At 36.8% G+C, this 13,263-nt stretch overlaps 1 protein-coding gene across 4 annotated transcripts in view; it reads left to right on the top strand.

Annotated features, from left to right (window-relative positions):
• Positions 1-13,263, top strand: part of PIEZO2 (piezo type mechanosensitive ion channel component 2) — a 338,873-nt gene that overhangs the window by 248,216 nt on the left and 77,394 nt on the right. For all 4 annotated transcript variants that reach the window (XR_009454151.1, XM_059706647.1, XM_059706648.1 and 1 more), the window contains 5 exons: positions 2,110-2,340; positions 4,531-4,654; positions 5,302-5,591; positions 6,735-6,883; positions 8,977-9,150. Coding sequence is in view for 3 of the 4 variants with exons in the window: in XM_059706647.1 (XP_059562630.1) it covers positions 2,110-2,340; positions 4,531-4,654; positions 5,302-5,591; positions 6,735-6,883; positions 8,977-9,150 (968 nt within the window). In the remaining variant the exon portion in view is untranslated. The remainder of the gene's footprint in view (positions 1-2,109; positions 2,341-4,530; positions 4,655-5,301; positions 5,592-6,734; positions 6,884-8,976; positions 9,151-13,263) is intronic.

Below are 13,263 nucleotides of genomic sequence, written 5' to 3'. Positions count from 1 at the left end.
TTTGATGATAAAAATGAAAATATTCTATAAAGCTAGGGGGGGAAATACCTAGACACTGTTTCCTCCATCAATGTTTCCACTGGGGTAGCTGAGAGAGGGATGGAAAACAGAAAGCTCCACAAAACTAAAGGTGGCTCTTTTTGAGCTTGCAAATTCTGTTCTCTAAATAATATGAATTCTGTCTTCTTTGGGTCCTTTTTGATATTTTCTACAGATCAATCTCTACAGCAAAATATTGATTTTAAAATATCAAACATATAATTGCAACTTACAAATCTAATTCTTCACTCAAAAGAGCATACACTTCCCCCCCTCTCTTTCTAAAAATAAGCCAGCTAACTTTGGTCACTGTTTGTAAAGAAATAGGGCTTTAACATTTTTTTGAATACACATTTTGTAGGGGGAAAACAATCTATTCTAAAAACAACATAAGAGAACAGATCCTTCATTAGGGACGTGCCCTTATCTGTTGCCATTTCTGTGGTGTTAGTGGAGCCACAGTATTAATGTTTTAAAAATGCCTGCCTTCCATGGAAGCTCCCCGCTGCACAGAAAGAGAAGTCCCGAGGAGCTGACTCTGTTAGAACAATATGTGTATTTATTCAAGAATACTAAGTGTGGATATACTAACCTCTCAGGAAATCCAGACACCGAACATAGGAAGCAACATACTGGAGTCTGCTTCCCAACATCACAACTGAGAGGCATAGGACACTTTGGCTTTAAGAGGAAAGAAGTTTTAAAACATCCGCATCACTTGTTTTTCTCCCTTGCTCACTCTCACCTTCCAAACAGGAACAGTGTGCAGGGGGAAATCTGCTGGGATTATGATATCTGTGAAGTTTACTTTCCTGGGTCACACACACACAAAAATGGTAGTCACCTCTGCATCTCATACTGGGATAAATGCATTAAATACAGCATTTAATGCAGATACATTAAATGTTACCTGAATTTTGATAAAACACTACTTCCAAGAAATAAATTTTTATGAAAATACTTCAGACTTATCATAGTTGTCAGTCACGAACTTAATTTTGATAAAAGGAATTTTAATTTTCAGTTTATACCTATATATTTTAACCAACAATTTAAGATAATTTGCCACTTAAAAAGCTAGCTGTGCTTTAGGACAAATTTGCAAATTGCTGAGAGGAAATATTTGTTGGGTCCATGCTGACTTCCTTTATCTTAATACTTACCTACTTTCCAGAAACAAAACAGACTTGTAAAACACTTTAGACTTTATAACTAACTCTTGATAATTAGTGATATTCAGGAATACGATTGATTGAAATTAGCACCAAACATATCTATAAATTTTTTTGTATCAGAGATTATGGTAAAACATGATAGAATTCCTGAAGTTAATAATATTTGTGAGACTGATTTACTCATTGTTCTGGTAGCTGCCCTTTGAGATACATTTCTGATTCTTTGATAGTTTAGTGTGAATGGAAGATGTATCATTTGCACAAATGGTGTGAGGGCTCTTTAGTCCTACTCCTTACAGGACAGAAGCTGAGGCTGGTCTTTAAATGAACGTGGCTTTTTGTCTAGGGTGTGCAGAAACCCAACATACAACTTCCTCATGTGCATTTTCTAATTTCTATCATTGCATTTTCTCGGATCATCCGAGAGTGATCTTTGAAGCGCAACAAGTATGCTTACCCTGGTGATTCCCACAGCTGCCATTCCTGAGCCCAGCTCTAGGCCGCACTCAGCACCCTTAAATAACTGCTAACTCCAAGATAGTTTGGTAAAAGAGGGGAGAAAGCACTTACAGTTGCTTTTAATACTGCAAAGCAGGGTAAAGATGAAGACCTTTGGGGCTAGATTGAAAAGAACCTGGAATGAAGACCCCCTTGCCTTTAAACCTACTCCCTATAGGCATTTCAAAAGCAATGTTCTTCTCAGGGGAATCAGTCTTTCTCTTCTCTTCCCTCTCTGTGCCACAGGTTGGGATCTCTCTCCATGCTTTCAGCACAACTCTCTCCTCTCCCCGTTTGAATGTTACTGACTTTCTCTTTCTAGATGACTTTTAACTTACCAGAGTGGATGACTCTACGCTGTATTGACCACTGCTTTCCTCCCCCTTCCTCCCTCAAGGCTTGGAGCATCACCTACCACAGCTGGCTGACTTTCGTGCTGCTGATTTGGTCATGCACTCTCTGGATGATCCGCAACAGAAGAAAATATGCCATGATCAGTTCTCCTTTTATGGTTGTCTATGCAAATCTATTGCTGGTATTACAGTACATTTGGAGTTTTGAACTTCCAGAAATTAAAAAGGTCCCAGGATTTTTAGAAAAGAAAGAGCCAGGAGAACTTGCCTCAAAGGTAAGTGACTAAGAAACCAAGAACATAAAACATTATAACCACAATAAGCAAAATAATCATATCTAAGCAAAAACTTACAAAAATCGGTTCCAAATATGCACTGCTTTACAAAAATGAATAGATATGAAACTATAATAATTCAAACACGAACAAAAAAATATTACACCATGCTTTTAGATCTTATTTAAAAGTGACGATGCTTTGTGCCGAAACCGGTTTGGCTCAGTGGATGGAGCGTCGGCCTGTGGACTGGGGGGGTCCCAGGTTCGTTTCCCGTCAAGGGCATGTGCCTGGGTTGCGGGCACATCCCCAGTAGGAGATGTGCAGGAGGCAGCTGATCGATGTTTCTCTCTCATCGATGTTTCTGACTCTCTATCTCTCTCCCTTCTTCTCTATGAAAAATCAATCGGATATATTTTTTTAAAAAAAGTGACGATGCTTTCCACTCAAAGAACAAATATAGTCCAAGTTATTTTTAGTATAAATTATACTTTAGTACAGTGATTTTCAATGGGTGTGCTGCAACTGGGACACTTCTGTACTGCAAAATTTTTTAAAACAGGCAATACCTGACTATTGCAGTGGCACTGACCTCTTTTCTTTTAGATTGTCAAATAATAATAATAATAATAATAAAAACCCAACACAACAATAAGCCATCCGGTATGAATGAATCAAAAATATCCCTATCTTTTTGTTAGATTGGCAAAAACATATATTTTTGGTGTGCCTCAGAACTTTAGTAATTACTTTATGTGTATTAAAGATTAAAAAGATTGAAAATTGCTTGTATAGTAGAAATGAGATGGGGAACCAGTAAAATAAAATGTAAAACATATAGAAGGATTAGAGGACTTTGACAATTGATTTACAAAACAGGCTGAACTCATTGCTATTACATATAATCATTGATTATTAGTTAAAATATTTTTCTCTAGTTATGTCCTTAAAAAGATTTTTTAGTAGCAAAAATTAAATATGACATGCTTTTCTTTCTTTACTGATTACATATAATATTCCTTCATCTGCAGTTAGAAAGTTCATAATCTTTTACTATCCATTTATTTTTATGGCCTATTTGAAGATTAGGTGCCACAACTCTCTTGTTTGGTGAACAGAGTAGCATATTCCAAACATACATCCCCTTTGCGTTGGTGACTTTGTGTTAAGACAGTAAAAGCAATCATGTGTAATTAGAATGAGCCTTGAAACCCTTCTTTAGGAAGAGAATTGCTCTCTGAGAGAGACATTCACTTACATCACATGAAATTCACCTTTTTTATATGTTACAAGGCATATCATAGAAGCAATCAGACATAAATGGGGTGTTGAGTAGACCATACAGAGGATTGGTTCTTATAACAGATTTTTTTGGTGAAGGCTATTGGAGGTAAAGGAAAAAAAACCTAACAGGTGAATGCTAATCCTAATAGGTGAATTGGATCATAATCCTCTGTGTTCATAAATCATGACAACTTTATTCATTCATTTATTTGTTTATTAATTCATTCATATAAAGCATCCATACCTACCCTACTCTCACCTTCACTCCCAAACTTTAATATTGATGAGACTTCTAAAATTGCATGTCATCCAACTAGTTGAATTACCTCCTGTCTAATTTAGAATTAACAGTTCTTTGGGGGGCAATAAATTTTTTTACTTATAAAAATGTTATTCTGGGGAAACTAAGGTCTGTACTTATATTTTAATGTACCCGGGAGTTTAAAAAAAAAGGCAGCAAGACTTTGTTATAGGTAATAATACAACTCCAAGATCATAAAATATCTATCATGGTGACATTGGTCAAAGCACATTATTAAACACACACTGTTAACAGATACCAGATGGGTCACTGGGACAGAAATTAAGAGAAAGAAAGAATATGGCCTGCATCTTCAAAGGTCTGAACACCTCTGATGGAGGCAGACACAGCTATTTTGCCACATTCTTCAGCTCCTAGAGTGTCTCATTTCTGGCTCCTCCAAACTACATCAACTACCACCTTCAAAACCTGGCTTTTAACTCACCTTCCCAACAGAAATCAAGCAGGTGCTTGACACTGTCTCGAATAGAAAGGTTAATTGAGCAAGCTCCCACTGAAATGTGGAGAACATGTTGCATTTGTTGAAATGTATTTACACCCAGAATGGTGGCTTAATTCTTGTTTTGCTAATTCCCTATTTTCAGATACTTTTCACCATTACTTTTTGGCTACTGCTGAGGCAACACCTCACCGAGCAAAAAGCTCTTCGAGAAAAGGAAGCTCTTTTATCTGAGGTCAAAATTGAAACTCAGGAAATTGAAGAAAAAGGTAAATTAGTGTGTACCATGTGTGACTGGAGATTTTTGTGCTCAGCAGAATTACAGAGAAAGAGCCCCTATGCTTCAGACTAGGTGGAAGGTGAACATTCACTTGGAGTGATAAATAGCAGTATTGAACAACGTGAAATTTAAATTACACATGAGATTCACAGGAGTTTTTGAAAATATTGTATCATTTGATCCTCACCAAAGTGATTCCCACTTAAGGGAAGAAGGAAGAAGGGGCTAAAAGAAGTTAAATGATTTATCTGAGGTAATATTGTAAGAGCCACCAAACAATCAGCATTCAAAATTGAAATAGTAGTTTTAATTCGTGTTATTGTTGCCTATTTATTTTTCTAGAACCTGTTGTACTTAAAGCTATCATGGATATTGCAAATGAAATAGGTATTCTAAAAGATTAGTATAAAATATTACCAAATTTATTTCTTTTAAAATATATCATAGAAAGATTATAAAATTTGACTATGATTAGTTATAAATGCTTCCTGGTTTACTAGAACAGTCTAAAACCATTCAAATCACATAGTAACACATAAAATACATGCTTCCATGTCCCACATCTGACACCTGTTCAAAGTGTGGTTTTGGTCAGGAAACCAGCTCGGTGTAATGGCACAGTCTTTTATTTTGAAGATGACGAGCAAGATACACAAGTGGAAGGAGAGGCTGAAGAGAAGGGGGAAGAAGAGGAAGAAATGGAAGAGAAGCAAGAGAGTAAGAAAGAAGAGGAGGAGGAGGAGGTGGAAGAAGATGATGACCAGGACATCATGAAAGTCCTTGGCAATTTGGTGGAGGCCATGTTCATTAAGTACTGGATCTACGTCTGTGGAGGAATGTTCTTCTTTGTCAGCTTCGAGGGTAAAATTGTGATGTACAAAATCATCTACATGGTGCTGTTTCTGTTCTGTGTGGCCTTGTATCAGGTGGGTCCTCAATTGTCCTCTAGTTTTTAATTCTCACACCCATCCCAGGAATATATGTGCGCTTCCTATGATGGCATTCTAAGTTACTATAATAATCCCGTGAACAAATATCATTTAAGTGATATGCAATTCAAACATTACATATTAAGAACTCTAAAATGGAAAGTGACTTCAGTTTGTTCATAATTTTAAAATGTTAGGTTCTTAAAAAGCAATTAAAAATAGTTCATGAGCATTTCAAAAATGTTTGATTAAAAAAAGGAGCCTATAAAATTAGGTTAATTTTAATAGCAATTTAAGAACAATGACTGAATAATCTAAAATACTGAATGATACTCAGTTCACTTGTGTTCTAGAGTCTGGAATCAGAAAACTGGGTGTGTGTATATACATCTATTGTAATGTGTCAGCTGCTTAAGCATTTTATTAATTAGAAGTTTTAGAATATTGTATTATACTTAATTAGTCTCTCTACAAATTCAGTTTTAACTGATGATAAAAGTTTTAATTCAATGATAGAAACAAGTACAGCAGTAAAATGTTCTTGCATGCAGCCAATAAAACACATGAAGCAACTGTAATAAACAAGAGTATATTCCATGTGGAGATAAAAATATATCAACTGAAATAAATCAAGTTTTGAAATACTCTTAAAAATTCAGGGAGGTGCTCTCTAATGAACATCCATGGCTTGTAGTAAAGAACAATGTCTTCTCTCCATGGTGGTTTCACATTTTTAATCATATACTACCACTTTGATTTCAAAACTGAGGCAGTTTTCTCCAAGCTATAAACAAAATGATGGCAGCATCTACTATACTGTTCCTTGAGTGTCCTATAGACCATAGCTTGTGCTAAGAGCCTTACAAACATTATTTTATCCTCTTAACTCTCAGAGTGGTTACTTAGGGAGGAGGAATCAGAAGCTTGGTATGGCCCAGCCACTTGCCTGAAGACATAGTTAACTTGGGGTGCTACCAAGATTCCAATCCAGATCCATTCAACTCCATGAGGAACAGAACTTAGACTTTATTTTCAAGTATTTGTAAAGATCATCATCTGTCTTAGTTGAATAAACTGGACATTTTTTGTGAGTTTTTCTATAACCAGTTTTTTGTTTGTTTTTCAATGACTGATTCACAGGTGCACTATGAATGGTGGAGAAGAATTCTAAAATATTTTTGGATGTCTGTGGTTATTTACACTATGTTGGTGCTTATCTTTATATACACATATCAGTTTGAAAACTTCCCAGGCCTGTGGCAAAATATGACTGGATTGAAAAAAGAAAAGTAAGCAATTGTGGTGTATGAAGGAGTGTAAAAGTGACAAGCAGGATTAAGACTTGAATGCATATTGTTCAAAACACTTTTATGGAGGATTTTAGTAAAACCTGGTGTAGTTAATGTCTATAAGTTTCTTCAGAACAGGATTTGTGTCTTATTCATTTGTGTTCTCTCCATCTAATCCTGTTCTTGGCACATAAAAAGGACTCTGTGAATATTGACTGAAAAGTGAATTGACTGAAAAGTGAATTGACCGAAAGTGAATTTTCAGCTCTATTTTAATGAAATTGCATTTTCTAAAGTCAGTTTTATGTGAAACACACCTGTTTAGTACTTAACCAGTCATGTTTTCTGGTTTCCAAATGGAAGCTCAGCTCTTCAGTTCATCAGTAGTTCATGGACTCACCAGTTAAAGCAGCAGCCTCTCCTCACTCGTGTAGCTTGTGCCGTGATTATAAAGAGCAGTCGATGACACAGGGGAAAATTATTTAAGTGCTAATAGACTAGTGGTTATGAAATGATTTTCCTTGTGCGTGTAATAGATGGTACTCTATCCTTTTCTGGTTTGCTTCTTTAAATAACTGAAATTAGTTTAGAAATCCAGCCAGAATTGGGCATAGAGTATACTTTGGTGGCTAAGCGAAGAGGTGAAAAGGATCACCAAGCAGCTAGACTAACACATATTTAATATGTATTCAACAAATATTTATTGAATGCCCTCCATGTGCCAGACACTGTTCTGTGCCTGGGAATACAACAGGAAGCAAGACAGACAGAATCTAAGCCCTTTGCAGTTTATATTCTAGTAGAGGAGACAAACCAAAGAGAGACTGAATGTATAAATTAATTATAAATTGTGACAAGTCTGTGAAGGAAACAAAAACAGGCTGAGGTAGTGAACAATGAGGGATTCCAACATAAATGAAGTGGTCAGGGCAGGCTGCACTGACGAGGTGTCACTCAAGTCCCACCTGAAATATAAGAAGGAGCTTGTCTTTAGAAAAAAATGTGTGAGTTGAGATCTGAGATGCTCAAGAGCATCCCAGGCAAAGAGAACAGCAAATGCAAAAGGCTGGACAGAAATTGGCACATATGAGGAACTGAAGGAAGGCTCTCCGCCAGGAGCAAGGGGGTGGAGAGTGGAAGGAGAAGAGGAGAAGAGGTGGGAGAGTTCAGCCAGGCACCCAGGACGAACATGACTTCTTGGTAGGACTGGTTGTTATTTCATTCTTGGTGCAATTTTTAAAAGTCTGTAAAGCACCTAACTGAGAAAAAGTGATGTGTCAGGAGGCAGGAGTAGAAAAACAAGAAGACTGCTCAGTGAGCAATAGCAGTGAGTCTGTGAGACACGATGGTGGCTTCACCCAGAATCGGTGGCGGTAGAGATGGAGAGCAGAAGTGCAGATTCAGGAGATGTTCAGGCAGGCAGTGACGGCAAAGTGGATGAATGAGATTTAAGAAAAAAAAGAATCAAGGAAGACTTCCTGACTTTGGAATTTGGCACAAGTTAGACTATTTTACCAGAGGGGACTCGAGTGGTGAAAGAGGTAGAGAACAGCTTGGCTGAGGAAAATAGGGAAATTAAGAATACTGTTTTCAAAACACAAAGTTTGAAATATCTATGAAACAACCAACTTTCAGTAGACATTTTGGTATGAGAGTGAGAGTCCACAGGAAAAGCCTGCATTTAAAATGCACATCTGAGTCATTGATGTAAAGATGGTATTTAAATCCCCAGGAGGAGATTATATTTTCTAGGGAAACTAAGCTCCAGAAGGACTCAATACTGAGCCCTGGGGTATTTCAGCATCTGGAGGTTCAATGGAAAAGCAGGAGGTGGTGACAGAAGAGGGAAACCAGGACAGTGTGGGGGCATGAAGACCAGGGTTGTTGCAAGAAGGAGTAGAGGCAAAATTAAACAAAGACAGAGAAGCAGCCACTGAATTTGGCAATATCAAGGTTGTTATTGTCCACTGTGAAAGCTGGTAAATTGGACTGCTGGACACCTGACGAAGGTGTCATTTACAGTAAAAAGGCTGTGGCATCATTGCCTAAGAAAGCGTCTTGTTTCTCTCCCCCCCACCCCCCGCCCCCCGCAGGCTTGAGGATCTCGGCTTAAAGCAGTTCAGCATGGCTGAACTATTCACTCGCATATTCATCCCAACCTCCTTTCTGCTGGTGTGCATTTTACACCTTCACTATTTCCATGACCGGTTCCTGGAACTCACAGACCTAAATTCCATTCCCAGCAAGGAAGACAGCCCCACCTACAGGTGAGTGACCGCCAGAAGCACACACCTCTTAGGAAGGCAGCCCGAATTTCCCTCCTCCCTTGGCCACCTTGCAAGAAACCAATAATCTAATTTAGAGTTTCAACCTCGAACTTTCCATGAGTATCAACCTGTAAGTGAGAAAAAAAAGAAAAAAATGTGGGATATTTGATGACACTTTTTGAAACAATTGGTAATGATTTATGACATTAATATAAAGTGACCTTGGTAGTTATTGAGTAGATTCAGAGTAGCTGTGTAGACTAAAATAGTTTAGAGTTGGTGATGTATATTTTGTGTCTAGCTAATTCAAAGGAGTTTTCTATTGTGCTGAAAACCACTAAGGAAGTCACTGTGAGCGAGAGCTTTCCAAAAGATGATTGGGCAGAATTTTCCCTTCTGTTTTGGAAATGAACCTTCGCTAACAGGATAGAATCTACCATCCACAATAGTGCTTGCACCAATTTAAGGAACACAGTAATTTGATTGTTCCCTATTTGTAACTAGAATAACATTTAAGAAGAAAAAGTGAAGACAACATCTTTTATCAGCATTCTGTTGTTATCTTTGCAACAATAAATATAAAGTGATTACAAGTAACAGAGGGGATATTGCTCTCCCCGCCCATGTGTGCTGCAACCCCAATGGGTTATCGCAAATTCCCCAATCTGTTGTATCACAGGAAAATTGCCATCATTCTCCTATGAAAGTCAATACTGATTTTCTTCTCTGCCTCATAGTTAGTCTATGATTCAGTTTTTGGAAAAACGCTTGTTCAGTAACTAAGAAAGCCAAGGGCTGTATTAAGGAGTGTAGATGCCACAGTTGAAAATTCCCCTAACTCTTTTCAAGGGAAAAAATGAGTACATCAAAAGAAAATGAAGTAATATTTCATCAGTCACAGTTTATGAAATACCAAGCTTTCAATTTTCTGCTCTAATAGGAGCTGGAATTATGGATAACTCAAAAACACTTTTACTTGATGATGAAAACATTTTATAATTGTTTTCTCTTTACTGATGACCAGCAGATGTATTTTCCTTGTTTTGTTGAACCTGAGCTTACATTTAGTTTTCATTCTGAGCATACTCCAGATGACTGTCAGTGTGTCAGCCAGTCATTATTTCTTATCCTTTTACCACCATAAATAATCAAGCTCAATGAAAACCTGTGTCCTCCTAGTGCCCCAAGAGGAGAAGGGTGTGGATGGGGTAAGTTGCTGCCTTCAATGAGAATCAAACATTCAGAAACATAAAGTAGTTATTAGACTTATCAGGGTGATCACTTTGGAAGGTATATAAACGTCTAATCACTGTTGTGCACCTGAAACTAATATAATGTTGTATATCAACGTTAATTGAAGTATAAATTAAAAATATATATATATAAGAAAAACAGAAGTTTTGGGGTCCCTAGGAGAGATTATTTGTAGGCAAACTTGTTGGCAGGAAAAATAACACTAAGATTAAAAATTTATAAAAGCAATGCCTGCATAGACAACCGAATTTTTAATAATTAGAAAAAATATTATTTAATGATTCTTTTGACATTGCTTATGATACATATGGGTCAAACTAGCGTTTGATATTTAACTCTGACAATGTAACATAGTTTATTCAATTACAAACCCCATCATTTTTTCAAAAAGTCATATTCATTAATCAAGAAAAATATTTTAGTCAGCAGAGATTTGAAATGTTTGTAAAACAAATATAATTATTACTAATTGCTAATGAATCCTTTTTAATTTTTTTCTTCTAGATGCCCTTTTCCCCTTGCATCTTTCTTTTCTATGTAGGAGCCTTTTCTTGCCATTATTATTATTATTATTATTTTAATTTGGCTGCATATGTCCCTCCTACTACAGTTAGTGAGAGCCCAGGCCACCATTATTTTTCATTGTCATGCCTCAGTCCTCTTTCACACAGCCAAATAGAGATTAAGTCACAATTAAAAAACAAACGCAAAACAACAGAGAATTTTAGGACCATAGTTTTATAGAAGACAATACATCTCAGAAAAGATTTTACCAGCCTAAGGAATCACAACTTTTGAAATAGAGGGTATGTGGAAACTGAATTCCCTTGAGTATATAGAATATTACTCCATCCTGTGGTTTCTGGGGAGGGACTACAGCCTCATGTCAGATACATTTCCCATGTCTCCTCGGCTGCTACCTTACAGCCCTGACTCACCACCATAGCAAGAGAAGAAAGGTTGCAATGACCTGGAGCAGTGCGAGGTCGCTGCTTGCCTCCTCACAGCTTTGCTTTACCATGAAGCACACTCTTAGCAGTTACTTTCCAATAAAATCTAAAGGGTAAGGGGAGAGTAATACTAGCAGCTCTCTGAAGAGCTTAGGGACATGGGATTTTATTTTTAGTTTTGTGTTGGGGGAAAAAGCCTTCTGGAACCTTAAAGAATTTGAAGGACTCACTCCAGTTTAGTATTTTTGGACTTCATATAAGAGTTTAATATAAAAGCTCCCAAATTTTAACTTCAAACATATGCTCTACAGCCCATCTTTGTAGCAATTCTTTCCCATTGTAGTATTTTTCTTACTTATAATGTGCACCTCACATTATTATTATTATTATTATTATTATTATTATTATCTCTGGAGTCCTAATCATTGACTACATTAAATTTGAAATGATGAAGAAGAAGAAACATTTTCACGCCCTAGCTGGTTTGGCTCAGTGGATAGAGCATCGGGCCTGCAGACTGAAGGGTCCCTGGTTCAGTTCCAATCAAGGGCGCATCCCTGGATTGCGGGCTTGATCCCTAGTGTGGGGCATGCAGTAGGCAGCCAATCTATGATTCTCTCTCATCATTGATGTTTCTGTCTCTCTTTCCCTCTCCCTTTCTCTTTGAAATCAATAAATATATATTTTAAAAAAAGAAAAAAATATTTTCAGAGCTTGGATTAACTGTCATGCTTTGCTTTCTCTCTCCCACCTCCTTCATAGATGCTTTAAAAAAGAGGGCCCACAAATTGGGAATAATCAAATTGTTGTGTTCCTTAAATTGGTGCAAGCACTATTGTTTCTGTAAATATCCAACTGTCCTTGTCCTATTTTGTCCATTGCGTGTGTGTGCTATGTGCATTGTACACATAGGTAGTGTTGGGAAAAGTCACATGTCTGGAGCAAAATTTATTGTGCTTAGCTGTACCAAATTTGTAAAGTCAGCATTATGAAAAAGTTTTATGAAATACATAAGAGAATATTATTATTTCTAAGTTGGTATTCTCAGGACTATCATTTCACTCATATATTGATAAAAATATATAATATCATACCATAGTTATAATTCTGATATAATATATATGTAATAATAATGTACTAAATATTCATTACTTATTTAAATATCCTCCACTGCAATTTGTCTTAAATTTGAAGGTATTGTGATGCATATAGAAATAAAATGACTTTTTTTAAGCTTCTCTTTTAGGAAAACCTTAGAGAACAATATGGTGAATATGGTTATCTAGTAGGATTGTATTTTTTTTTTAATTCTGGAAAAGGAGTAAGAATTAATCCTTGAGATTGTATTTTATTTGATAGGGATGCTCTGAAAATGTAAACATTACAAATTTTTCATAAAGTATGTAAGATGGGAAGGGATGAGAAGAATGGAGAGACTTGTTATATTTTTCCTGAACATGTCTAATTTCATGTTGCTATTGGGTGTTGCTGTCTGTTTTTGGGTGCCTGAAATGTGTGTTGATGACATACCTGATGATGAAATGCTTACAAAACACAACCTGCTTTATTCGCCTCTGTCTAACAATCTCCTTTCTCTCCACCCTCTCTCTCTATTGCCACCGCATGCAACCTTGTGCTTCCACCTCTCACCTCGTAGCCATGCCAAAGTCAATGGGCGTGTATATCTAATAATAAATAGGTGGGTACTTCAATGTTTTCTCTCTTGTTTTTGTTAAGAAGGGTCTCTTGGTATGTTAAACACCTAACTGTTTTGTAACTGAAAAGTTATGTCATCAGATAGTGGACAATGGTCTTCAGGTATGCTCATGGATGTATTTTGCAAATCAAACCATTTGGTGTTTATTCCAAATGGTGCCGCCAAGTGGATTCGGAGGAGGTTGACGAGGGT

This window comes from Myotis daubentonii, chromosome 8, assembly GCF_963259705.1.
Source record: "Myotis daubentonii chromosome 8, mMyoDau2.1, whole genome shotgun sequence".
NCBI lineage: Eukaryota > Metazoa > Chordata > Mammalia > Chiroptera > Vespertilionidae > Myotis > Myotis daubentonii.
The sequence above is the reverse complement of the archived record's forward strand: the minus strand, read 5'-3'. Positions and strand labels throughout refer to the sequence as shown.